The sequence below is a fragment of the Denticeps clupeoides genome, chromosome 16 (assembly GCF_900700375.1).
Source record: "Denticeps clupeoides chromosome 16, fDenClu1.1, whole genome shotgun sequence".
In the NCBI taxonomy this organism is placed as follows: domain Eukaryota; kingdom Metazoa; phylum Chordata; class Actinopteri; order Clupeiformes; family Denticipitidae; genus Denticeps; species Denticeps clupeoides.
This window is the reverse complement of record NC_041722.1, coordinates 13,575,374-13,602,217: the sequence shown is the minus strand read 5'-3', so window position 1 is coordinate 13,602,217 and position 26,844 is coordinate 13,575,374. Positions and strand designations below refer to the sequence as shown.

Here is a 26,844-nt window from a genome sequence, read left to right as displayed (position 1 = left end):
TACCTGGAAGCATTAAACATTCTCATAGTGTCAGACAGTAGGACAGTCAGACAGTCTGCATAAATGCATAAAATGTACCATTAGCATTCAGTCTTTCATAAAAAATACAAATCTGCTGATAGGTGGTCAGTCACATGTGGCTGAAAATTAAAGGCCACAAATGTAATTTCCAAATTATCTTTCCACTTGTTTGAAAGTCAAAAATTGCAAATTACATTTTTTTTAACCTGTGGCACTAAGGAACAATAATGAAAGGAAAATCTCCATGTTTCTGCAGCGGCTGTGCCCAGACCAAACCAAATCATGCAAATGTGAGACTAATATCACATTCGGCGCAAAGTAGATCATTAATAATTCATGCATCCAGTTTCATAAAGTTCTTATGAAATGAAACAAAAAACAAAACATAGTTTGAAGCGAAAGTCCAGATGATCTCCCTTATCGGTCTAGCTTCAACCTACAATTTCCAACCTGGTGCGATTAAACACACTGGCACATTCTGTTATGCCGTTTAATAAGTATGATAAGTGTAAAATTAATTGCGGCTTTTCGGAACAGCTGTGTTTGCCCCCTTCAAGTATTATGGATAAGTGGTGGTTAATGGTGATTATTTACTCCATATACAGCAGATCAAGATACATGTAAATCGACCATGTAAATATTACATACACATAATATACATATATATGAACAGAGATCGACATCCAATGCTGCCAAGTTCATTTCAACGATTTCAGAATCTCAAAACAGGATCTCCCAGCCTGCCAGCCTTAACGGTACTACAATTTACAAGACGTGGGGAGGGTTCACTAATGTCTCCTTCACTTTATCGCCCATCAGAATGCTTGACTGAAAGCGCCGATAATCTACCTGCATGTTTAGTGCGGTAGTGGCTGTGGTAACAAGACGTCTACAGCAGAGATTATGATCTGATGTTTGTGCTGTCTGCTGATGGCCCCGCATAAGAGGGCTATTATGACAGCGGGTCACTGGGGAGGAAGGGAGAAGATGGACACTGTGGTACGCTCATGCCTGTGATGTATGGACAGGAGCAGCGGTAAAGCATCCAGAATGAGGAGCTGAATGAGGTGAATGAGAGCTGTTTAACTTCCTGTTTAATCTTCTGGGTGTCAGAAATGATTAACTCAAACAAAAATCTTGGGTACTTTGTCCTCTCTGAGATGGAATTAACTAGCAAGCAGTCATTTTTCACTTGTATTTATTACTCCAGAAGTCAGAAATTAGGCCCATTGTCTATTAACTGTCTTAATTGAGAATTGTTACACCCCTGATACATTTATTGAAACATAATGTCAATCTCTATCATTTTTTTTTTCTATCAATTTGTATCACAACCTTTTCTGACATTGCCTCATACCAAAGACACAGAGAGATAATAAACAGTTTATTAACATATAAAATCATGACTATCACTGCCCTCCTCAGCTCTGTTTTTCAGAATTGGCTAGCTTTACACCGTGGTACCGCAAGCGTTGCTTCCGTATTCCAGCGCCTAAGCAGCACAGACATCCCAACCTGCAAAACCTGTATTCTGAGGTGAAATGCGTTTTAGATTTTCATCTAAAATGCATTTCAACGCATGTTCTCTCTCTCATTTTGTCATGTTCATGCTTCTATCAAGCGCACAATGAACACGCTACCGTCTCGTTTGCTTGCAACATGCAGGAGACTCACCGACAACCACGAGTCTACATTTAAAAGAAATGCAACCACTGATGAATAACAAGCTGATCAGCAAGATCAAACTTTTACACAAACCATTCAGCCCTAGCTTAGGTGCATCTGGACATGGCTGTGGACAAATTTTAATCAATTCAGTTAAAAAGATCCAACCGCAGTTGCAGGTCAGGTGGCTTCTATCTGGCAACCTTTTCAAATCTTCAGATTTGCAAATTGCTGCATAAAATTATAGGAAATTTGCAAGGCATTCCCAATAAGGGAGTGGTTCTATAGGTGGGGACCACAGACCACTTCTCAGTTCCTATGCTTTCTAGCTGATGGTTTGGTCACTTTTGAATGCTGGCGGTGCTTTCACTCTCATGGTAGCATGAGATGGAGTCTAAAACCCACACAAGTGGCTCAGGTAGTGCAGCTCATCCAGGATGGCACATCAATGCGAGCTGTGGCAAGAAGGTTTGCTGTGTCTGTCAGCATAGTGTCTAGAGTAGACAGGCCAGTACATCAGGAGACGTGAAAGAGGCCGTAGGAGAGCAACAACCCAGCAGCAGGACCACTACCTCCACCTCTGAGCAAGGAGGACAAAAATTACCCCCAGCAGGCCACAAATGTGCATGTGTCTGCTTAAACGGTCAATAACAGACTCTGTGAGGGTGGTATGTGGGCCTGACTTCCACAGGTTGGGGTTGTATTTACAGCCCAACAACGTGCAGCACGTTTGGCATATGCCAGAGAACACCAACATTGGCAATTTCGCCACTGGTGCCCTGTGCTCTTCACAGATGAAAGCAGGTTCACACTGAGGACATGATAGATGTGATAGACTGTGCTACTCCAAATCCAGACCTCCATGGGTTGACAAATTTCATTTCCATTGATACGTTTTGTGTGGTTTTGCTGTCAGCACATCCAACTATTTAAAGAACAATGTATTTAATAAGAATATTTCATTCATTCAGATCTAGGATGTCATTTTTTTTGTTCCCTTTATTTTTTTAGTGTATAAACTGGGTGTATAAATTCTAACATTTTAGTCACAGTGTGGAAAGGGATAAAAACAATTCTCAGTAATTGTTTAATAATCGCACCCAGAAATCCCTACCCATGGTAATTACTAGGTAAATACACATTTTTAAAGTGCTGAACCAGACCGAAACCTGAACTAATGGGACGCCTGCTTTCTGGAAGCTTCTATTGCTGCCTTCACACGAGCAGCCCACCGACCAAGATCAGAAGTTAAACAGATGCAATCAGCGTTTGTTGAACCAGGTGCTGCTGTGTGTAGTTAAGCTCTCTGCGGATTGGCCGCGACTCCCCTCCCGGGCACCGCTGACGGTGGTGTCGTGCGCAGCATGTGGAGCCGCTTACCCGCTCGATCTCCTCTTCCCTCCGCGGCCGGGCATGGAGCCTGCCATCCTCACCTGGCCCGCGCCCACCACAGCGCCAGGCATGGCTACTGGCCCGGGGAGATCTGTGCCCATCTCTGACGAAACAAGAAGACGACACACACACACACACACACAGTGTTAAAATACTGCCAGACATCTCGCTCCAGCAGTCTGCAATGGATAGGGCAACCTCATACACACGCCCCCACCGAACTCGTAGCCATGTTAATATTTGATGTTGTTTCCACTGGAATGCTCGTTCGCCCGGGAGGAAACATGCAACCCAGCAGAATCCGGGCGAAGGGCTCGCATTCATGCATTTATGAAGCGCAGGCCCGGCACCCTCGCTTCAACTCCGCATTTCAGCCTGCGCCGGAGAGGGGGAAGTTAATATGTGTCTCGGGTCGTACAGCTCTAACTCCGCGGCCGCGCAGCTCACTCATTAAAAGCCTCGAGGTCAAACTAATGAATCGGCCTGCCGGGAGCCGGGTTTCGGACGTGCTTTCTCCATTTCAATCACACCTCTGACAACCCCGAGGTAGTTTCCTTTATGCGCCCGGCAGTTCTCCCGGCTTTCTAGTCATCCTAATATCCCGAGGCAATTTGAAAAGATAAACACATAAAACTTTCAAGCTCAGACGACAAAATATCCCACTGAATATGTGAAAAATTAGAGTTTGCTGGTAGTGTAATATTTGCACTTTTACTTGTCCTAGTATTTAAGATGGGTACTCAGATAATGTGGAAAATCCCTTAATTTCAATGTTATTTAAATATGAAAGACGTTTGAAACACCTCTCATGATGTAAAATGTTTACTTATGTTTTCTCAGCAAAAGTTGCTCAGAAAACATGTTTAAAATGTTTTCTGAGCAAAAGTCCCGCCACCGGAAACGCATGTAGTGGGCTGCAGTGGCCAGAAACGCAAATTATGCACAATCCCGCGTTCTGTTTGTTGGAATCAGTCTGTTTGTTGGAATATGTTAAATTCCACAGCATTCATGTAGCTTTTAGACCAGTGAGACGCGCACCATCTTGGTCATTTTAGTTGCATATATTGGAATTGCTTAAACATCATTTTATTGAAGTGTTGCACAGTTTTTCATCCAAACTTTATATTGAACTACTAGTCATGTACATTGACATTTACAGCATTTATCAGATGCCCTTATCCAGAGCGACTTACAATCAGTAGTTACAGGGACAGTCCCCCTGGAGACACTCAGGTTTAAGTGTCTTGCTCAGGGACACAATGGTAGTAAGTGGGATTTGAACCCGGGTCTTCTGGTTCATAGGCGAGTGTGTTACCCACTAGGCTACTACCACCCACTATGTCATGTCACACTTGTTCATAGTACAGTAGCTTGTGTTATCAAAATGTCCTGTGCATCACGTAGAGAATCGTCCTTAATCGTCCTCCCCCTGCAGTCCTGAAACCAGCTTAATAAGGTAGGCATGTCTCCAAACAAAACGCGTGGATAAAGTGACGGGTTCCAGACCATTAATCACGTCTGCTCTGATCAGAGGGCCCATTTTCAGCAGGCCCCACTCCCGCCAGATCAGGAGGTGGGGTGTGTTGCTTAATGGATCCTCTCCTTTGCCTTTCATCATTAGCCCAAGGCCCAATCTAAGGTAAAGGTTAAAGGAACAAGAAGGAGCGTTTCCCCGCGGCAAAATTCCACAGCTTATGCAACAGTTATGCAAAACCGTACACTGTGATTGGCTGACAGGCGCTGGAGGAGTCTGACAACAGGGGATAAATTAGACATGGCATGCTGGATTCACCAGTCCTGGCAGTGAAATACTTACCAATAACACGCAGTTTTGTGCGTTCGGGTGCATTTGCGGGGCTGAGAAGATGACATATCTGGCAACGCCGTGTCCCTATTGCTGCTCCTCTACTTCTAAACTCAGTTTAAACAAACTTCCCCGTGTCAGAAATAATCAGACACCAACAGAAAATGCTGAGCGGGTAGTCGGTCCCGATATCTAGTAAGTTAGTTTTTTTTATCATTTCTTCAAATCTTTAAGACATTTAGCTGCTTTTAAAATAGAGCTCCAAACCCCAACATCAAGCGAGTTGAGTTTAAAAAAAAAAAAAAAAAAACAGTACTGTACGTACAGTACGCACCACAAACTCCAAAACGCTCACATTTTTACACCGACGCCGCTAATGCAGAAGCAGTGGGATATTTCCGGACGCCGTTTTGCCAGCGTGCGGTTTAAATCGCCATCCCTCCACTCTCCTGGGAGGCGGACGGGCCACCGCGAACGGCCTCCCCCTCCTGTCTAGTTCTCGCCCGTGATGGGGAGAGCCTGGCCTTCGCCTGGCGCAGGGTGCCCTTCAGCGGTGACTCCTGACGGCCGGCCCTGCTTTGCATTCGAAGCCGTGCCCGCCGGCTCTGTATGCGGAGCGGGCGCTGCAACACTGTCATTTTGTAATTCTAATCCTGCGACCGGCACACCAGGCCTGAACCTCGCGGATCACGTACAGGAATAGTTAAAGCCGAGCGGCACGTGAGCTCGGGCTGAAGTGATGCTCGTTACCGTGGTACAACAGCGCAGTAGTGCATGCTGTAATGTAAGGAGGTTAGGACAAAAAAAAAAAAAAAAAGTTTTCCTGGGGCAGTGGTGGCCTAGCGGTTAAGGAAGCGGCCCCGTAATCAGAAGGTTGCTGGTTCGAATCCCGATCTGCCAAGGTACCACTGAGGTGCCACTGAGCAAAGCACCGTCCCCACACACTGCTCCCCGGGCGCCTGTCATGGCTGCCCACTGCTCACTCAGGGTGATGGGTTAAATGCAGAGGACAAATTTCACCGTGTGCACTGTGTATCACGTGTGACAATCACTTCACTTTCACTTCACTTTACAGCCAGTTATGTCAATATATAAGCATTAATTAGGTTATAACAGATTATAGAATCTATTAACAGCTAAAAAGTTTGTTAAAATAACAAAAAGAGGACGGCACGGCGCTCATTATTAATAACACGAACAAGGCTAACTGAGGTAAAATGAGTGAGGATAAAAGCAGTAGCTACACCCAGACGCGGCTACTAGCGGGTAAAGGTTATGTGGAAAAGCCGCCGAGTCGCTGCTCACCGTCCCACATCCAGGATCAACAGGCGGGGGGAGCTGCGCGGCTCTCCTCTCCTCTCCTCCGAGATTTAAAAGGCGAAGTGAATCGTACTCGTGTTCGTTCCTTTTCTTTCCTTCATTGCTTAAAAAAACGGGATGCGGGAGCAGCCTCGGCTGCGGCGTCTCGGTGAAATCAAAGCGCGCAGCGAATGCAAATGCAGGCGGCGGCGGCTCATTAGCATTTTCCAGGCTAAAAAACGAGACGGAAATGTCGGCCCAGCGTCGCTTCGGCTCCGGCCGCGTTGGCCGCGACGAGCCGCTCGCGTCGCAGGGGCCGCACGGCCGTGTTGCGCGGCCGCCGGGCCGCCCGGCCGGCCTGCCGTGGGGGAAGGGGATGCTGCGCCTCCGGCCGCGGTTCTTTTGTTGCGAACCAACCGCCGACCTCCGTCCAGCGAAAACAACCGCGAGGAAGCGGCGCAAAACGCGGCCCGACGAGCTCGCATCACTTACCCGAAGGATTCACCGCGGCGGGCGTCGCCATGTCGGCTCGGAAACGAAACGCAGGGACGCGGCGAGGATGACGACGCCGCCGCCGCCGCCGCCGCCGCCTGAGAACCGGGGCCGCCCGGAGAACGACGGGCGCCGAGCGTCGGCGTGGAGAGCCGCGGGGTGGGGGCGCAGCGGGCTGGCGGCGGGCGACTGAAAAAATGCAAGATGTCTGAAAGGTAACACCGCGAGACTTGGGCTGAATTAATTAATACCGGATCCCGGGAGGATATAAATTACCAGCGCCCATTAAAGCGGGTTTTCATTATTCATGTGCGCAGAAACAGAAGCAAAAAAAAAAGACAAAGACGTTTCACAGGGGTTTTTGCACATTCTGCACAGCCACGACATGAATTCTTTAATTCAACAATATTAAAAAAAAAAAAAAAAGATTTTAAACAGGGATATAACCGGCTAACCATGTAATGTTTCAATATACTGTAAATTTTATAACCCCCTTATAAACCCTATAGCACCCACCCCACCCCTCCCTGACTCCAAGCCAGTTTAGCCACAACATTAAAACCGGATATATTTGTGTATTAAACCAGCACGACTGTATATTTAGTCCAAATCTCACAGGACGTACACATGCTTGGTAGGAACCTTTCCTGTTCCGAAAGCAGGTCCGAAAAGTCCTACTGGTAGATGCCAGGTTTGAACGTAATCCACAGTTTCTCCACCAGCTCGTCTTCTTCCCTGCCACCACCTCATAAATATCACATCATTAAAAAGGAAGAAATAGACCTTCTGATGGATTCAGACCTTTTTCGTTTGCTCTGTTGACCGGAACTATGGGCCTGAACGGTTCAGGGGCAGTGGTGCCCCGTAATCAGAAAGTTGCCGGTTCGAATCCCGGTGCCACTGAGCAAAGCACCGTCCCCACACACTGCTCCCCGGGCGCCTATCATTTCTGTCCACTGCTCACCAAGGGTGATGGGTTAAATCCAGAGGACAAATTTCCCTGTGTGCACCGTGTGTTGTGCTGCTGTGTATCACAAGTGACAATCACTTACACTTTCTTTTGGAACCACCACGGTCACTTGGACCTCTTGGAGCTGTGGATTCTGACACTTTTCTTTAGTCAGCCGCAAATACTAGGATCTGTAGGATCAGGCCAGATGGCCTTGAGTCCTGCGTGGTGGAAGAGTGTGATTTGCTCAGGACCCGTGTGCCAGTCTGGGATAAATTTATCCTGTAATCTCGGCAGGTCTTCCCTTCATTATTCTGCTTATGGATGATAATCAGAACGATTCCACAAATAACTTGTCATTTAGGCCATTGCCACAGAATTATCTCTTGTTCTAGTACAGTGCTTGGAATTGGGTAAAACACATACATTTATCTAGATGCAGTGCGGTGGGTTTCAAAATGGTCAGAAACACATTTTTTTCAAAGCCACAAAAACTTGAGGCACTGACCACTGCAATTTTCTTGAACATGTTTGTATAAAGCTGTAGTTTTCCAGGTTTTCAACACCATACTTTCGCAATTCAGAACGTTTAGCCTAAGACGTGTGTTTATAAAGAGCATATTGATGTGTGATCTACACTGGAGCACCAACTGAAATAAATATGAATATTTGCAAAGTCCTTTTACTGTTGATGTTCTCTCTACCCCATTAAAGCTGCAACCCTGTGCCTGTGAAAGGTTTAAATGTTAAAGTGTGTGCTGCTCTCTCATTGCCTCTGTTTCTATTAGAGCTTCCATTAGATTATGCACAGCCCATTAGTTCCAAACAGGCCACTGACAGGCCTAATATACAGCAAATGAAAGTGATACAAACCAAACATACTTGTTTGCCTTTTACGCAATAATCCATTCACTTAAAGATTCGCATAAAGACGTGAACTTTTATTTCGAAGATTATCATAAAGTTAAAGTGAAAAGTAGAATGTCAGCTGTGCATGAAATATTTTTTGTGCAACTGATGTGCTTGTTAACTGTACGGTATGCTGACAAGCATTAAAATGAAGGATATTTCTATGCATATGAAGCAGATTACATTGCTGGGTAGCTTTGTTCTGTTGCATCAGCCTCTCTAATCTGATACCGTCCATCTGATATATCCCCGATCTAAATATTTTGGTCTTGCAACATGCCCGGCCCTGACGAGCAGACCAAAAAAATGAGTGCTGCCCCCTTCTGTCTGCTCTCAACTGTCACTTTCCTCCATAAATCGTTCATTTCCTTCAGCGACGGCTGTTGATCAAGGCTCCTTACAGCCCGCTGATGAGAGGAGCGCCGTCCAGCTCAGTTTCACTGTCCTGCTAAAACACTTGGGATGCATCCTGCATATCTTGGACCAATATAGAATGAATAGTATCTGGGTCAAGAGAAACTGAGTTCATACATCATTTGATTTACAGTGAAGTTGGCGCAGCAGTAAATGCTTTCAGGACCCCCTCTCATTCTTTACTGAACAGACTTTAGGCCAGTTTGACAGGTAGCGGTTTTCTAAGGGCAGATGGGAATCCTCCAAGTCACATTATTGTTAACCCCTCGCAGGGCTGACCCCGGGTCGGCCCCATCGCTGATTAGGGAAAACCTTTTGTTGTTCTGCTGTAAGCTTCAGTGTGGAGGGCTGCTGATGTGTGATGTTCTGGTCACGACTCTGTCTGGGAAAGAAGACACTGGGGGCAGATGCTGAAAGCCAGGGGGGGTAACGCAAAAAAAAAAAAATGCATTTGTAAATACTTATTAGTCCCCATGCAGAGATAAAAACAAGTTGCAGACTTGTAACCTGGAGACGTGTGGATGTGATATGATGTGATATGATGTGATATGTGTGTGTGTGTGTGTGTGTGTGTGTGTGTTGAGGTGCTGTTTGCATATGCAATTGAAAATATTTGTTATTTGAAAATCTGTGCATGTGTGTGGCTTCAGCACACAGGAGTCTATGTGTGTTTGTGTGTGTGTTACGTTGATTTTATCTTCTGTATGGCTTCACGAGGCTTTGGTTCCAGCAGCAGCTATGTGATGTGTGTGTTTTAGTTGTATTGGGATCCTGCTTGTTTAATAAATGTGTGTATGTATGTGTGTGTGGCTCTATGGGGTTGGGGTTCCATCAGTGTGAGCCTGTGTGTGTGTGTGTGTGTGTGTGAACAGCCTGCTCCCGCTCGCTGCTCCACTCGCAGGACAATGCAGTAGCAGCGCGAGCAGAAACGGGTGCAGCGGCAGCACCAGCAGCTCCCAGCCCCTCCGTCCCCCTGCAGTTGGCACAGGCGGCGCTCCCACTTTCCCGCCCGGCAGGATGTGAGTGCAGGTAGGACTCAGACTCTCTTCATCACCGGTGGCAACTGTGTGGTGTGTTTTGGGGGTCTGTGCTCTTAATCGGGGGGGGGTGTCCCACTAGCAGGTGCTTTCCCTTCTCTGAAGCGGAGTTGTGCAGAAGGCTCTTCAGTCTGGTATGGTGCAACATGACTTTCTGCTTTTCATATTTTCTGATCTTTGAATTCATTCAAATTTAAACTGTTGTTTAGACACTTCAATAGTTGCTGACTTGCGATGCATGTCCTGTTTTGAAAAGTTCAGAAACCAATTGCTTAGATCTATAGAGTACATTAATCAATAGAATAGAATGGAACTGAGTAAAATACCTTTTATTGTCACTATATACATGCACAATGAGACTCCCTCAGTGCCAAAAAGTACAAGAAAACATTTACCATAAGGTGTCAAAGCTATATACATATGGGCAGAATAAATAACTGAGCAAATCAAAGTGGATAATGAAGAAACATAGAAGTTTTCACATTGTATAATGTACTACATATGTATTGTTCATAAAGTAATGAACAAAGTAATTTTCTCTTAATTATGGATGTTGTTAAAATCTGGATATAGTGTTTGTTAGTATGCAAAATGTCTTGATTGTGTTTTGATTACAGAATCAATGTAAAATCATATTTTATTTATATGATAATAGATAGTATATACAAATAGTAACTAAATTTTTATTATAATTAACTGCATTTTGGTTAAATATATTAAATTGAGGTATTTACCACATGGTGTCAGAATCCAAAATAATTTGTAGATTGTATTATTAAAAAATAATTAATGCACATCATACTTTAAACTGATCACTGTAATAGGTGCAAATTAGATTTTTTTCCCCAGAAAGGATTCTGCAGACACACACATAAACCATAAATGTATGTATGTGTTATTTATATATAAATTGTTAAATATTCTATATATGCTGTGGTTACAAAAAACTGCATTAACAAACAATGCCTGAATTGAAAAAGTTTTTAAATTGTTAAACAAGACTAGCCATTGCATATAATCAACAGTATGTAGACATTAATTTTGAGCAGTAGATATTAATATATTTTTTTCTATTTATTTATTGTTTTGCTGTTGGTTGTTTTGTTTTCTAAACACAATTGCAATGCATGCCAAGCCAGTGCATGTTAATCCTGCAAATCCTACGAATATTAGTTTCTTTCTTTATTTTGCATAGTAAGATAAAAAAAATAAGTCGACTAAGTGGGAAGGTTTTTTTCCTATGATAAATAATGGCCTTGCCATAGGCAGTGATTAGCAAAGAAACTGGAAATAATTAATTCAGTGATATTCCGTTGTTTTATTGAATTGTTCCCCAGTGCAGAACGCCTCAGAACTTGTGCTGCAAATGTGGACACTTGGTGTCTAGCACATTGGCATTTTGGAGAAAAATGCCAATAGATTTGCCCAAGTGTTGGACTTGTATGTGGTCAATACTGAGGCCACGGCACCATGCTGTTCAAATGATATTTATAGCCAAGGGGTCAGGGACCGTCTGACACAGAATGCCGTTTAGGGAGACCAAGGAGTCTTTGTGGTGTTTTTTGGAGTTTAGCGGCTGCTTAGCCGCCCTAGTCTCAGAAGAAACAAATTACCGCGATGGGTCTTGAGGGTCACCTAAACTGTCAGATTACATCTGGAAGCCAGGTACCAGACTGGTCCTGCACTGACAGGAAAAAGGCAGCTCTGTATCAGGCTCAGTGGGCCAGTTAGAAAGGTCTTGCCCAGCAGTGGACTAAATGATGTTTACAGCACGGGTCATAAGACGCCGCAGTCCAAAGTTCTGCAGGAAAACAGGGCTTCTTGTTTTCTAGCACATCACTCTTACTATTGTATCTAGAACCAGAAGCTCTGCAAGACTGCAGAGAGAGTCTCGACTGAGTTCCCCTCAATCTTTCAATTGCCACCACATATTAGACGATAGATATTTTTTCCCCCTCAAATAGTGCAATGCAGCAGTTCTGTTCAAATCTTTTAGATCAGGAAATAAGTTCTGCAGGTTGGGTCTACATGTTTGTCCTCTCCATGTCTGTGTCATACGACTGGGTTAATGCCTTCCTGTTTATTGTGTATGTGTGTGTGTGTGTGTGTGTGTGTGCATTGCGGTTTCCTGCTGTCTGCCTTTTTAGCACACAAGCATCCACAAACACACGGTACACTTCACCCTGAGCCAGTGACAGCAGTCTAGACTCCAAGGTGGCTAATCAGCGACCCATCACAGACACACTGCATATCATCACGCAGTAGGCGTATAAAAGAGGCTGCCATTTTTTAAGCACCAGCTCTGATTTCATGGCCCACCGTGTCCTGACAAATCCCTGAAAGGAAGTGGTGGAAGGTGGCAGGGCCCCCACAGTGGCTCAGATGACGGAGGAGCACCAGCTGCCACAAAGGGCTCTCCCACATGGGTTCTCTTAGTAAAGGAGGGTCAACCTGTTCTTTTATTTCACATATTATTTAATCTGTTATTTTTTTAAGCATGGAACTGGAATATAGTTTAGAAACACTGTCATTTCTGTTGAGCCTGTTTTGAAAGTGAAAAATGGGGAAAGTGATTGTTTTTGTCATTGTGATACATTGCAGCACAGAACAAGGTGCACACAACGAAATTTAACCCATAACCCTGAGCAGTGGGCAGCCATGAAAGGCCCATGGGGAGCAGTTTGTGGGGACGCTACCTTGCTCAATGGGACCTCAGTGGCACCGTGATGGTTTGAGATTTGAACCCGCAACCCTTTTGATTACGAGTCCGCATCCTTAACCGCTAGGCCACCACTGGCCATCACATCATAAAGCTATGTGAACCATAAATCAGTGGCAATCTTGCATGTAAACACCAAACAAATCCTGCACATCTGTTAATATGTAGATGTCCTATCAGGTCAGCTCACAAAATATCTGCTGCAGTCTATTCCATGCTACCTCCACAAGGTACTGATTCATTCAGTTTGCCTTCGGTGTTGTTACTCCTGTACTAGGACAGGGCAGGATTTTCCTCTCATGTGGTTCTGGCCACGATGCCTACAGCTAAATTCCGTCCGCTGGCTTCTTTTACATTCCGATCATGCGCTGAATTTATATAAAACATCAGAAACCACCTCCAGAAGGCCCTGTCCAAACTGAGACCAGCTCCTGATCAACTCCGTTTATACACGATTCCATGCAACATACCATTTACAGCATTTACCAAATGTATGTTACCCACCAAATTGACACTTATATATATTGGGCACCTCATCTTGTGATGGTATGACACCCATTAGGCAGCAACATATCCAGCTTCACTGCAGTATGGAGCAAAACATCTCTTGGGTCACTCAGTTTAAAGCAGTGTATCGTTCTAATGGCAACTCTGTGACACACTAATTTCTCAGTGAGCTGGAGTTTTGCTCAGTTTAGTGGGCCAGTTCAACTTTTGTGGCAGCTAAGTGGAGTCTAAATTAATGACCCAGTGTCTGGTTGGTCACCTCTGGGAACACCGTCTGCGGTGAATGGCAGCTCTTGATAGAAAACCTCATCTTCACGCTCTGGATGTCAGTAAAGAAACAAGTAATGTCAGGGGAATTCTGTTTTCATGAAATTGCGTACTGACTTTACATCCTTCATGATTCAGTCTGAAATAGCGGCAGTTTCTCAGGATCCTAATCTCGCAAATTCATTTGAAGGATGCCACAAATCCCCACAAAGGATCTTTACAATGCCTGGATCCTTCATTTTCTTAACACCTTCCCCCCCAGTATAACAACCTCATGCTTCCTTCCCAGGGGATGATCAGTGGGTACACCAGTGAAGACAAAAACCACAAAGAAAGCTTATATTTATGCAAACACAGCAGGGCTGGAGTGGGACTCATTTTCAGCCCTGAAGTTTCATGCCCCAGACCAGCCCGCTTTAGATCACAACCTATTATTATTAACTTTACATGTTAAATTTACGAAAGTGCATTGTTCTGTAAAGCCTTGTAATTCAACGTATTCTTCTAAAATATTTTAGTGCAAGCAATGCACTCAAATAACACTATTTCAACATGATCTCTCACATTATTCTTTAAAACACATCCTTTTCAACAATAGCAGAATCTTTATTCCATTCAAACAAGTTTTTATAATAAATACAAATCTTTAAAAATGTTGTACTTTCCAATAACACAAACATCTCTTTTTCCTCGGCAAGGAAACAGTTCCACCACATCTTATTAACTTATATTTCACAAATATGAGAACATGAGTTAAAGTTAAAGTCTCCAACACCCTCTGCATAAGAGTAGTTTCAAAGAAGCTCTGGCAACCTCAAAACATTAATAAACGCCTGAGAAGTGCAATGGCCTCTGCAACGTTGTTTATTACAGCATCATCGTCCAAAGACATGAATATTTCTTTCTCAGTGCACATGAGCTTAAATGCCTCAAGTTTCTTCTGTATCAAAGTGCTCCTGAGTCAGTTTTTTTATGAATTTAACGGTTGAGAAACATCTTTCGCAGGCTACCAGTGTGATGGACAGTGTTAATAGCAACTTGTAAGCTGGCCCAATCACATGGTTGGCATTAGTTAGCAGATTGTAGTAGAAGAAGACAAATGACACAGTTTTCACAGGAGGGAGAAATTTTGCTCTCTAGTTCAACATCCTGCTGTTCCATGGAAGGGTCCTCCTCACTTCCTTGTGGCATTCTACTAGCTGTCCTTTGTAACCCTCCAGAGGGGACATCTTTAGTCTGTCCCACTGACGTGAAAGGCTGTAGAATTCACTACATAAGGTGCCAAATGTAGCTCTGTTATCAAACTTAAGCAGATATTTGCTTATTTCTCCCAGAGCTGAGCTGGGGAGACTATATTCCCTCACATGAGCCATGTTTCGAGGATCTAGACAGGCAAAATCTGTGCAAAGTTATGCAGTGGCAGAAAACCTTTTATGCAGTAAATAAGTTCAGCTGACGCCGAGTCCACAATGACATTGTGAACTTGGACCTTGAATTCAGTATTTGCATTCTTTTCTTTTTTAAAAAAAAACTTCACAAACTCATCAGTTGCACACTTAACCACACTTAAGTCCCTAGCACACTCCCTGAGACTCTTTTCTGTCCCCTCAACCAGAGCACTGTCTCATACCTCAAAATTGCATTGCCTTGCATTGCCCTCACAGTTGGCTGTTTTGTTTTGTCATGGACACTGGTTTGAAAAGTCATAAGCACTTTAAGAAACAAGGCTCCCTGAGGAACCTTCCTTAGTGCCTGATCCTTAACCCACCACCTGGTTGGTCCTATTGGGCATGGACATCTGTGATGCTTGTCCTAGCTCGTTTTGTCCCACCTTAGCATGCGCTTGTATGACTCTCTTAGGAAAACTGCTATATCATTAAGCAGGGAAAACAACAAAAGATGTGCATATATGAATCTGATTGGGGACTGCTCAGAGAGGAATGTAGAAAACCCGTGATACTGTCCCTGCTAGTGGTGGGCCGTTATCGGCATTAACGTGCTGCGTTAACGTGAGACTCTTATCGGGCGATAAAATAAATATTGCCATTAATCTATTCACAAAGTTGGGTTGGGAGCTGGGTCTATACTACGCAAGCTATTGTGTCAGAGTTAAATGGTTTCACTAGATTTATAAGTATATTTCTTCTTTCTTGTGTCTTTTAGTTTCTTATTTTCTAAAGACTTTTATTTTGTTTTTGAGACCCGTTTCAGGTCTCTTGGACACATGGCGTGAGTTGTGAGAGGTGCGTGGGGTTTGTGTACAAAAAGTTATTTCTTTCATTTTAATTTATGTACATATAAGGAATATTTTGCATGTGTGTTATTTTGTGAATATTTTTTTTATGTTCTTTTAATACTGTATATTGTAGAGAGAGGTGCAGAAAGACACGATGTGTGACGTGATGTTCTGACGCGATGTTCTGACGCGACCTTGCTTTTTGTACAGGTATGCAGTATTGTAAATTGTGAATGTTTTATGTTAATGTTCAGTTCTCTTGGACACATGGCATCAGTAGAGAGAGAGAGAGGTGAAGAAAGACGCGATGTGTGACGCGATGTCCTGACGCGATATATTAATCTAGATTAAAAATATAGATTCATTTAGATTACTCTAGATTAATCTAGATTAAAATGACTCATTTGAATTCTGCCGAAGGCATTCAGAATTAATTCCATATATTCCATTAATTCCAAGATTACAGTGAGATTAATCTAGGTTAAGAAAATTAATCTATACCCACCTCTAGTCCCTGCATATTGGTAGCATCATCTGTGGAGCTGCCAACACATGGGCCAACAGTAGAACCTTTTTCAGGAGCTCTGCAAAATTCTGCCCTGTAGATGACTCACAGTATCCACCATAGCAATCAATCTTTCATAAATGACATTGGTTACACATTTTAGGATGATGGAGCACTGGTTTTTGCTTCTGATATCTTGTGCGGTGTCAATTTGAACTAAAAACATACCAGTTTGTCTTATTTCTTCGGCTATAATTGCATTTATCAGTAGGCTAATAACTTTATTGAATGTGTCTTTTGACAGCAGTGTAACTATAGACCCTCTGCCTTTTGAACCAGTTTCACGCAGCTTCTTGCTATATAACTGTTTACAGGCTGTTGTAGGCAAATGTACGTACATTTACGTACACTCAAAAGTAAAATCAAGTCTAAGACATTGACATGATTAACAGCAATGTTTTCTCGCCTGTAACCTGCCTTCTCTTTATCTCCCCTGTAGCTATGGCCACATTTACTTTAATAACATCCACTGTACGCTCCATCACCTGACATTTCGGTTTCACTTACTCAGCACAAAATTCACATCTGCTTTTCACATCTGCTTTTTGTACATTCAGAAAGTAAGCATCTATGTATGTCTTACATTTTTATGGTGTTCCACTATCATTTATGAATGTGATTCCAGACTTACATGCCTCCCTTCATGTAAGGGCCATCACTAACCACAGGTGCAAATGCCAGACGAACAGAACAGTACAGAGATTGTTTTTTTTCACCGTAAGTCAGACGCTTGCAGTTCAATCTTTGCTATTGAAAACGTTTGGTATAGTAATATACCAAATATTAGCTTAAGAACATTTGGAAATACAATTTTGATTGAACCAAATTTAAGGTATTTTAATGGCAATAGATGCAGGTTTGTGTTTGTTATTACTTTCATCCAATTCCATTTCAATTGTGGGCTTTGCATATTTACTATCTTACTTTTAATGATAAAAAGTACAATGGGCCTCTTCTATCTTTGGCCATAGAAAGTGGCTAAATTAGAACTAATGTTTGCTTGTTCACACACTCTGTTGCAACAGCTCGCCTGTCGCTTCCATACCGACAAGAGCAATTCCCTTTTCACTACTGGCTCTGCTTCTGACACTAAATCGCATTTTTTTAAATGTCATAATTCTCAGCACAAATCTACCCTTTTTACAAAGCCTTCTGATCAATTAAGGTCAGTTTCATTAAAGTAGAACTGAACCATCCAGCATCTCAGGGCACTTTTCATATAGAGCAGATCTATATCATACTCTTCATTATATTGTATATTGTATATTATATAATTATTGTAATAATATTCACTCAATGAGCAATGCTACCTGCCCACTCTGGATTTGTGGGCTCATAGCCGGTGCTTGGTGCTGGCTCTTGCTTCTGACTCTGATGGGCTACAAGACAAGGTTTCCCAGTTATGTGGTATGGCATCATACTATTATTTAAATGATATAATGTTATGCTATATGCCACAACACCACACAATTGACTGACTTGATAATGGATTAACTTGAACAGTGGTTTGCAGGCAAATTTCAACATCTTGCCTCACCCATTTCATCGCCCTCTTTTGATGTTACAAACTGAAAAAAGTTTGCAATTTTTTTTACGTTTAGCTGAGCTTTCCTCTTTTTTTTCTCAATGCCACCCAATCAAGAGTCTTAACTCTTAACCTGTCCTAACAAGAAAGGCTCTTTACTTTCAGAAACACGTCTAGCTCTACTGATAAATGCATGTTTGCTACATTCTCCTCTATCTACTATAACTACAGACTCCACTATAACTACATTTGTTAATGTCTGTGGGCTACCTTTCCTGAACTATAAAATAAAAGATTCAGGTGAATCATTTAGCAAAACAACCCCTGACACTTTAAAGGTAGTATTGTAAATGTTGCTCAGTGATCTTTTAAGTGAAAGTAATTTGGGACCATGTGTACGTAATGCTGTCCCAAGTCCTGCTTTGTGAAAGATCTGTACTTTTCTCTCATCTCGGTGGAGAGTGGAGAGTCTGTTCTGAACCCCATCGTACAGAAGCAGGGGAGTAATTTGGACTTGTCATAGCAGAGCAAGGCATGGATTTATGGGCATCGAGTTTATTTTCTCAGTCACCCAAAAATTCCTGCTACATCAGCAGCTCTTTTTAATTTGTTTTGTGGTTGGGCAAGGGCTACATGTTCCAATATCGATTATCAGAGTCTCCGAAGTGTTATCAAGCTTTAGTTGCCTTCGGCGAGCCTCCGTCCGGGGACATTATTGGCACTCTGGATTTGTTATCCTTCCTCCTCGGGTCTTCGGTGACGCCACAGGAGGGAATGTGCCAGAACCCTGCAAATAGTCAAACAGTACGACGCAAACAAAGACAAGGCTGGAGGTGTCACTTGCCCATCTGAAGGACATCTGATACCCAGCTGGTGTGTGTGGGTGTAGCCAGTGCACACAACAGATGCTCTCTCCACCAGCAGACGGGAGCATGATGAAAAATTTCGTACCAGTTGAATTGAGATGAAAGAATGCAAGAAAGAACACATTTGCATTCAAATCGGCCATTGTTTGCCTCCTTTCTTGTTCTCCTGCCCTGGAGCCATTTGAAACTGACATGGCGGCGTGGACCTACGCAGACAGGAGCCCTTATCAGTGCAGTTGCCTCTCAGCCTGTCCGGGTGGCCTGCGATTTGGGCTGTTCATCACAGCCAGGCAATTATGAAGGTACACCTTGTGGCGCACCGTGCAACAGCTTAAATGATAATGCAGGGCAGAAGGGATTTATTTGGGGTGGCAAGACAGAAACTCTGCTCATGAGAAGACTGGAAGCGCTGCCCCCTCCTTAACTTTTTATAAGGAAACTACGTAGCACCGTCCCTGTAATTAGGGTATAAAACTATTCCCAAACTATGTCAAAGGTTCACGTTCCTGAAATCCTGTGGTTCATTGATATTTACTCCAAGTCCAAGTGCGGCTCAGCAGTTCCACAAAGACGATTCATCATCTTAATTAGAACTCCACATTGGAGCAATTACCATTCATCAGGAACTACTCCAGAGAAGGTCCTGCGCCATGTTCAGCCACTTCAAGCCGAGCTTTAGTAAATACGGCTCTCCATTTCGCAAGGCAGCAATAAAGTTTATCTTTCGGCCTGAATAATATTTACTCTCTGATGATTCCTTATTCTGAGATGGGCCTGTCCAAAAACAGGCCCGGCTATTTTTAATGCAAAGAGTTTCATTGCATTTATTGAATTCCGCAGGGCTTTTTAAATAATTCCCTGTCGTCTCCTGCATATTTGTTTTTTATTGTTTTGACAGCCGATCTCTGGCTAAATGCATTTATCAGAGGAAAAATATTAAAAGTGTAAACAACAGCAAGGTTTTATTCATCATCGACAATAGACACTTCATTCGACTTGTTTGCCGATTATTTATTGCATTAAAATGTTGTGTTTTGTTTAGTCTGATACAACCGCTGAGATGGAGGACCACGGACACACATTTCCTCCATTCTGAGTTCATTTCTAGATCAAAGGTTTCCTCTTAGAAGTCAAAAGTCAGCTGTAAATTCTACATTAAATTGCTAATGGCGTTACCAAGGTTATGGCTGCCCGAGTCCTTGAGGGAGCAGTAATTACTGTCCGAAATAGCGCTGGCTAGCCGCGATGCTCAGAAAGCTTTTTTTTTTATTCTTTTTTCTTTTTTTCTTTTAAAAGAAATTGCTTGTAACGGGATGCACGTAAGGTAATACCGAAAACCGCTGACGTGGGTTGGGCACCAGCATGCCTGAGGTGGACTACAAAGAATGTCCTGGCGACAAGCTTGATTAAACTGGAATATTTTCTCATGACTTGTTGCTACACTTCTAATTGAAGCTGCCAGTTGTGAGACAAGGTTGACATGGAAGCCATGTTAGGACTGTTCATTTTTTTGGTCTCCAGTGGCAGAAAAGCTTAGATGACCAGTCATTTACTTGATGAATATTAATTATTTTCAACTATTTGAAAAAGATGAGACAGTAATCAGAAGGTTGCCAGTTCAAATCACAATCCGACAAGGTGCCACTGACGTGCCACTGAGCACCGTCCCCACACACTGCTCCCCGGGCGCCTGTCATGGCTGCCCACTGCTCACCAAGGGTGATGGTTAAAAGCAGAGGGCACATTTTGTTGTTTCACAATGACAATCACTTCACTTTCAGTTTCAAGAGTTTTATCTAAATTCTTACAAGAGGCTACATTTCAGGGAACTTTAATTTAAGGAAACTCTAATGAAAAACTAATGGAAACTCTTGCCTGAAGCAAGAACATCGGATGCATTTGCCCTGAGGCATATTTTCTTAATTCCACATCAAATTTGACTTTTCTACTGGAAGAAGCTTTTTCTTACCAAGGAACCAACTGCCCACCCAGCCATTTCTTGTGTGTATTTTTTTCTGAAACCTAGAAGACAAAGTACAATGAGATTTTTCTGCCCATGTGTCGGACAATGTCCCATCTCCATCTTTTCTTTCTTTTTTTCTTTCTTTCTTCAGCTTTTGTAGTACTAGGAAAATTGTTGTGCTATACCTGGTATATGTATAGCTCACACCGAGGCTCACACCACCATTTGGATCTGCTCATTGGTAGTGTTACTACAGTAGTAACCCATCCTGTAGTGTTACTTGATGATAAGTAGTTCATGGACGCTTCCATAGACTGAATCTATCTTTTAAAGACTGTGAAATCTACTTCAATAAATAATTCATGTGATTTGGCCTCTGGTGAGTGTGGATCCAACACATTTAAACCAATTAGACCTGCCAGCGCGGCTCTGGGTGGTTTCAGATGACTACAGTAAATTGAAGGCCAGTCGATGCCACAACATTATAATGAAATATTGTGAGATAAATAATTGATTGATCCATACTTTAAGACTTCTCTAGTGCATTATAAACACTGACTGTGCAAGGTCTTTTTCATGAGTTGAGAAAAAAAGTGTAAGTGTTAGATATATAGAACTGTTGCGGTAAACTGGAAGCCATGAGATTTATGGGACGGTTGCAGTTTCTTTTTGTACCTATGGCCTGACAACACATACAGTGTGGTAGTAGCCAAGGGGTAACACACTCGCCTGTGAACCAGAAGACCCAGGTTCAAATCCCACTTACTACCATTGTGTCCCTGAGCAAGACCTGAGTGTCTCCAGGGGGACTGTCCCTGTAACTACTGATTGTAAATCGCTCCGGATAAGGGCGTCTGATAAATGCTGTACAAATAAATGTGCATACACAACAGCCTCAAATCAAATTCCCTTGCATTTTCCCTCAGGATGGACAGGGCCTCAGCGCTGCCTGTCCGCTTTCTTCAGAAGCGGACGGATTTTTAACCAAAAGAGCAAGGTTTCCTAATAAAAACACTTTTGGAAAGATTTAAGCAGATGCTTATTAAAATGCTTTACATTAAAAGCACAGTTTTGGCCATCTTGCATTGCATCATGGGATTGTTATTATCCTGTAATTTACACATCTTAAAAATCAACCTAATCAAATCATCAGTTGGCAGCAGTTTTCATATGTCTAACTGCTGAGACAGTGTCTGTCTCTGGGACACCAACATGATGAATTAATACTGTGTGTGTGTGTGTGTGTGTGTGTGTAGACAGCTCAATCAGTATTGAGACACAACTGTAGTGGGGGGCTCAGCTGAGAAGACGTGGCTGAGGTGTTAGACATCTTCCCTTGTCGAAGGAGGTGTTCAGGACAAGTCAAAGAAAACCCAGAATATGACTGAGGAATGTCTAAACAGAAAAAAAGTGTAAAAATGTAATGTGCAAACAGCTATCAAATCAGCAAAAATTAGATTTTGGTTTGTAGGGAAGGATTAATTACAGGTCATTTTCATTGGTCAGTGGTAAGTAATTACGGCTGCGGCCACCCATCTGTGCTCCAGATCTGGATATTGAACTAAAGAACGTGGCACAAGAGAAATCTCTGCTGTTTGCTAGCATATACATATAGCAACAGCACAGTATATCTCTTTGATGTTGGAAGCCTAGGCGTTTATTGCACTCTGACCAGCCTCACTACTCCTGGCACCGGTTCTTATTAACAGACAGCTCGCCTGGCCCGGCCCCTTTGATTCTGACTGCTTGACTTCCAGGCATCCAGATGCCTAGGATGCAGCCAAGGTCAGTAATGGAGAAATGATATAAGCCGCCTGGCCTTTGGCTTGGCAAAGCATCCTTCCCGCGGTGAGAGAGTGAAGACAGAGGGAGGCTGAGGGAGAAAAACCGGAAGGGGAGGGCGGAGGTTGAGTTGTGGGAGATTGATGGTGCAGGCCGTATGGCTGTATAAGCCCTCCAATGTACCAAATGGACCTGGTCCAATTACGTCATTATGCTTCATTCAGCGATGCACTACATCATGTTATCCTTTATGAGCCGAAAACCTGTAACAATGACAAAAAATGGTTATAAGATAACGTAAAATTATTCGATTAATATGGACCTCAACTGATTTTTTTGCAACAAAGGTTTCACTACACTGCAATAGCACATCATTTACTAGATTGAGCACCTAAAAATGCAATCCTGCATTAGGCTGTGACATCTGGAAGACTTTTTTTCCTGTTTATAATTAAACAATTGATAAGAAATAACTGTCCATTGCTGTCACAGAAAATAATGCATAAATATTTTTATTTGCTGTGTACCACTGATTTTACATCATTGAACCTTTGCAAGAACCTTTACAAGATTGAACCTTTACAAGATCACAGTGATCAGCATGCAAGCAGGAAGTTGAGTCCATGATGACACAGCATAATACAAAAGTAACATAAAAAAGTCAGAATAACACAACTACGCCATGCAAGAACAATTCCCTTCATGTGATATTTATAATGCATTGTCTTGGGAAACATGTTAAGTGGATATAAAAAGTGTATGTACCTCTGCTAAAATTGCAGTACATACCTCTGTTAAAATATGTTAGGAGAAAAGTCTACAAAGACAGCAGAACTTAATTTTAATCAGTCTCTTTCATTTATGGCAAGTGTTATTTAGTTAAAGGGTGTACACAGTTATGCAATCACATTATTGTATATTAAACTGTATTTTTTTATTTGTTTTCACTTGAATTGTACAGATTATGGGATCTGTACATTATAGTGCATGCTTTCCATATTCCGTCATGTCATGTCCATCAGTATCAGTCAGTAGGAACATTACAAGGGTAATTACTGTGCTGCAATCAGAGAAATTAACACTGATGGAGAATTAATGAGGTTGAGATCTTGTTCGCGACTGTAGAAATGATTTTATATCCTTGTGACTCTGGGTCTAGATATTGACAGACTCCCTCTGCACAGATGAATAAACCCATCATATATTGATAATCCTCACATCTCTGCATTGCACTGCATGAAAAAATGAGTAGCAATATTGTTGTGTGTATTGGTGGACCCACTCACTCTTCCTCCTCTCATCTTTTTATTTCTGCCAAGCTGCTTTATGATTTCGGCCAGGGTCTGGGTGTCAGGTTATCTTTCCTGCCAGGCAGACGTTTTCATTATTAGAGTGCCAGATTAGATGAAAATAGGGTGCAGCTTATGAAAGAATGATGAAGTCCTTAAATACTCTTTCAGGGTACTTCTGCTTACCATGCATGCCTATAAGGGCACACGTCAGATGAATTGATCTTCCTGGCTTTAATAGCCACGTTGAACTTTGCTGACCCTGCCAAGAGCCATGCCCTCATTGTGCCTGCATATACGGGATCAATGAGTAGCTGGAGTAGATTCATTTTCCTGACCACAGCCAGTGGCATGGTGCCAAAAGGAGCGGAGACCTGCTGCCAAAGGACCTGCCAAAGGGGCAGTGGCTGGCATAGTGGGTAAGGAAGTGAACCTGTAAGGCGCCAAGGTGCCACTGAGAAATGTATCATCTCCGCACACTGCTCCTTGGGGGCCTGTCATGGCTGCCACCTGCTCACTAAGGATGAATGCAGAGGAAACATTTCCCAGTGTGAACTGGGTGCTGTGCTCTAGTGTTTCACTTATGACAACTAATAATTTTTAATCACTTTTCAGACCAAAATGACATTATGGGAGTGAGCCTTTTATTTTATTGAGCCTTTATTTATTTACACTTCAGAAATGACATTGTGAAACCTGGAGGGACATCCACTCAAATTTTTATTATGTCTCTGAAGCTCCTTTGACTCTGAAGAGGGGGGTTGTCCTCTATTTGTGGGGTTCTTGGTGACAGCAGGCTGTCTCTCCTGTGCAGATTGGACATCAGGATGCTGCCAGCCACGGCCCAGGTTGCCCAGGACGGACAGAAGCGATGGAGGAGACTACACCTGACCCCGACTTCGTTGATGTTGACCAGGGCCTGACCCTGGCCTGCATTGCCTTCCTCTGCCTCCTGCTGGTGGCCATGATCATCCGCTGCGCCAGGGTCATCATGGACCCCTACAGCGCCATCCCCACCTCCACGTGGGAGGAGCAGCACCTGGACGACTAGCACACTGTCAGGGGAGCAGATGCACATGCACTACTTGTGCAAATGTAGCACCATGACAGACATGTGCACACAATTGCTGTCAGTCCCAATGCATGCACACACACACTCACACAGAAAAACACACAAGCCATGAAGAAGGACACAACAAACAAGAAAACAGCAGCTCTGGAGGATGAGGAGCTTCTCCAACCGTCAAGCACATGAACTACATCTACCTACTACAACTGGCTCTCCATGCTGGGTCAGAACATTCCACACTAAGCTGAGAGCAGATGGAGGAGAACACCACACATTGCCTGCCGCAGTAACACAGGAATTCTTCATGATCAGAAATACAGCTGCACATTTCCCAGCAGAGATGTGTGCATTTTTGTAATTAATTTTTAATATTATTATTTTATCAGTAGTGATTTTTAACAATAGGTGAGCTAATGTGTTCCAGGTCGTACTCTGAGACTGTTGTAGAAAAGCAGCAGCACATCTTAACCCATTCATCACCTCAGCAAAAACACTGCAGGCAACAGCGCAGGTGCTCTGCCATCACGTTCCAAACCCCAAGTCCCTCTGCAGAAAAAAAATACAAAAAACGAAATCCCCTAGACTCCGTTACGATGCTCTGCTGCATCTCGGAACAGCTTGAACAGTGTAATTCATTGGCCTGTTTGTTTTTCATGCCCTGGAGTTGTGCTTTGACTGAAGTATGTACACACCGTGAAATTATAGTCTGAAACTGCATGTTATCAAGTGCCTCAGCTGAAACCACAAGAATGTCTTGAACTGTTCTCAGCTTTTTACAAACATCCAGCAGGAAGGAACAGCTTCAATGAAACCTTCAACAAAGTCTGGAATGTTGTGTGAACCTAAATCAGTTTCATTCATTTATACTACAGAGGTTATCTGTGCATTTTAAATTCTAAAATGAACTTGCGTGCAATTCGGATAATCTTTTCATCTTTTTTTAATCAAATTTGCTCTAAATGCATTATTTAATCCTGAAGACGAGTTGCGTATAATTACTGGAATGGAACATATTTCGGAACATTGATTTTGATAACGCTGTCACCACAGTTGAAGGAGATTAATTCTTCTGATGGATGTTTCCTACTATTACATGTCAGTCCCCACCCACCCCTGCTTGCCTCTCTCTCTTCCTTTTTTTCAGTTTTTAAGAGTATCTGCAGGCCTGAAGCTAAAGGAAAAGGTCAAGTGAGTTCTGAGCACTAATCTAGGTAGGACTAGAATAAGAGAAGTATTCATTCCCAGCATGCAATGGGAGACTGGGGCGTGACTCTGGCGTGTGCATGACATACTGGCACCCCACCAACCACACTCTTGTTTTCACAGAACCGCAAACACATGGCTGGTTTTCACACGGCCGTTTGGTACGTGCTTTGGCTACCTTAACCCCTCCTACCCTTGCTGGGTTTTGTGTGTGTGTGTGTGTGTGTGTGTGTGTGTGTGTAAATGTGTGTGTCTGTGGGTAAAAGAGAACTATGTTTGCCTAGCAAATTTCCTCACCTTCATTCCAGCTGCTGGCGAGAGCTGACTATGCGACGAGGACCACAGGCTGCCCAGACAGAGCCTCCAGACAAAGAAGATGATTCATCCTGGATGGCTGTGATATTGATACTGGCCACAATGTGCAGAAGGAATCGGGTCGTGTCAGAGGAGAGCTTCAAGGCTTCGGTTAAATAAAACAATCAGTGAATCTCAGCTTCGAATGATTTCTGAGTTGTTGAACTCGTCCACGCTTGCCCATCGAGAGATTCTATCAGTTTAAACGAGATTTACTGCAGTCCTTACCTTCTTCTAGCACCGAGATTCCAACTATTAATTTAGCCAAGAGCCCCTCTGGTTTCCTTTTCCAAATGATTTAAATGAAAACAGTCTGTCATTTTCTTGGCAGCGCGGTAGACGTTTCACTTAGGGAGGGATTGTTGGAGAGAAAATTTGTTCGGGGACACGGCTATATGTTTCACGCTCGATCTCTTTCTTCATAGCGTGCGAGCTCAAGAGCAGGAAACATGGCATGTCACAATTATATTCAACAAAACAAAGAACCACTACAGCTAGTGCGTGCGTGCCTGTGAGC

General features: G+C 43.1%; 2 protein-coding genes across 6 annotated transcripts in view; one reads left to right on the top strand and one right to left on the bottom strand.

Moving 5' to 3' along the window:
- Positions 1-6,888, bottom strand: part of arnt2 (aryl-hydrocarbon receptor nuclear translocator 2) — a 39,988-nt gene extending 33,100 nt beyond the window's left edge. Inside the window, exons 1-2 of one of the 3 annotated variants that reach the window (XM_028955684.1) lie at positions 6,674-6,888; positions 3,067-3,181 (exon numbers count right to left, since the gene is read on the bottom strand). In XM_028955684.1, coding sequence (XP_028811517.1) covers positions 3,067-3,181; positions 6,674-6,704 — 146 coding nt within the window. In that variant the 5' untranslated portion in view covers positions 6,705-6,888. Of the gene's footprint in view, positions 1-3,066; positions 3,182-6,187; positions 6,356-6,673 lie in introns of those variants that run through there. The other 2 variants (XM_028955682.1, XM_028955683.1) reach the window with 2 other exon arrangements.
- ctxnd1 (cortexin domain containing 1) lies at positions 6,257-26,155 on the top strand. 3 transcript variants are annotated; one of them, XM_028955686.1, is made up of 2 exons: positions 6,257-6,888; positions 24,516-26,155. In XM_028955686.1, the coding sequence occupies exon 2, from the start codon at positions 24,573-24,575 to the stop codon at positions 24,750-24,752; it is 180 nt and encodes a 59-aa protein (XP_028811519.1). In that variant the 5' UTR covers positions 6,257-6,888; positions 24,516-24,572; the 3' UTR covers positions 24,753-26,155. The 3 variants fall into 3 exon arrangements, with proteins under 3 accessions (XP_028811519.1, XP_028811518.1, XP_028811520.1); XM_028955685.1 differs by lacking the exon at positions 6,257-6,888 and adding an exon at positions 9,865-9,974; XM_028955687.1 differs by lacking the exon at positions 6,257-6,888 and adding an exon at positions 9,881-9,964.
- Positions 26,156-26,844: the final 689 nt, after the last annotated feature.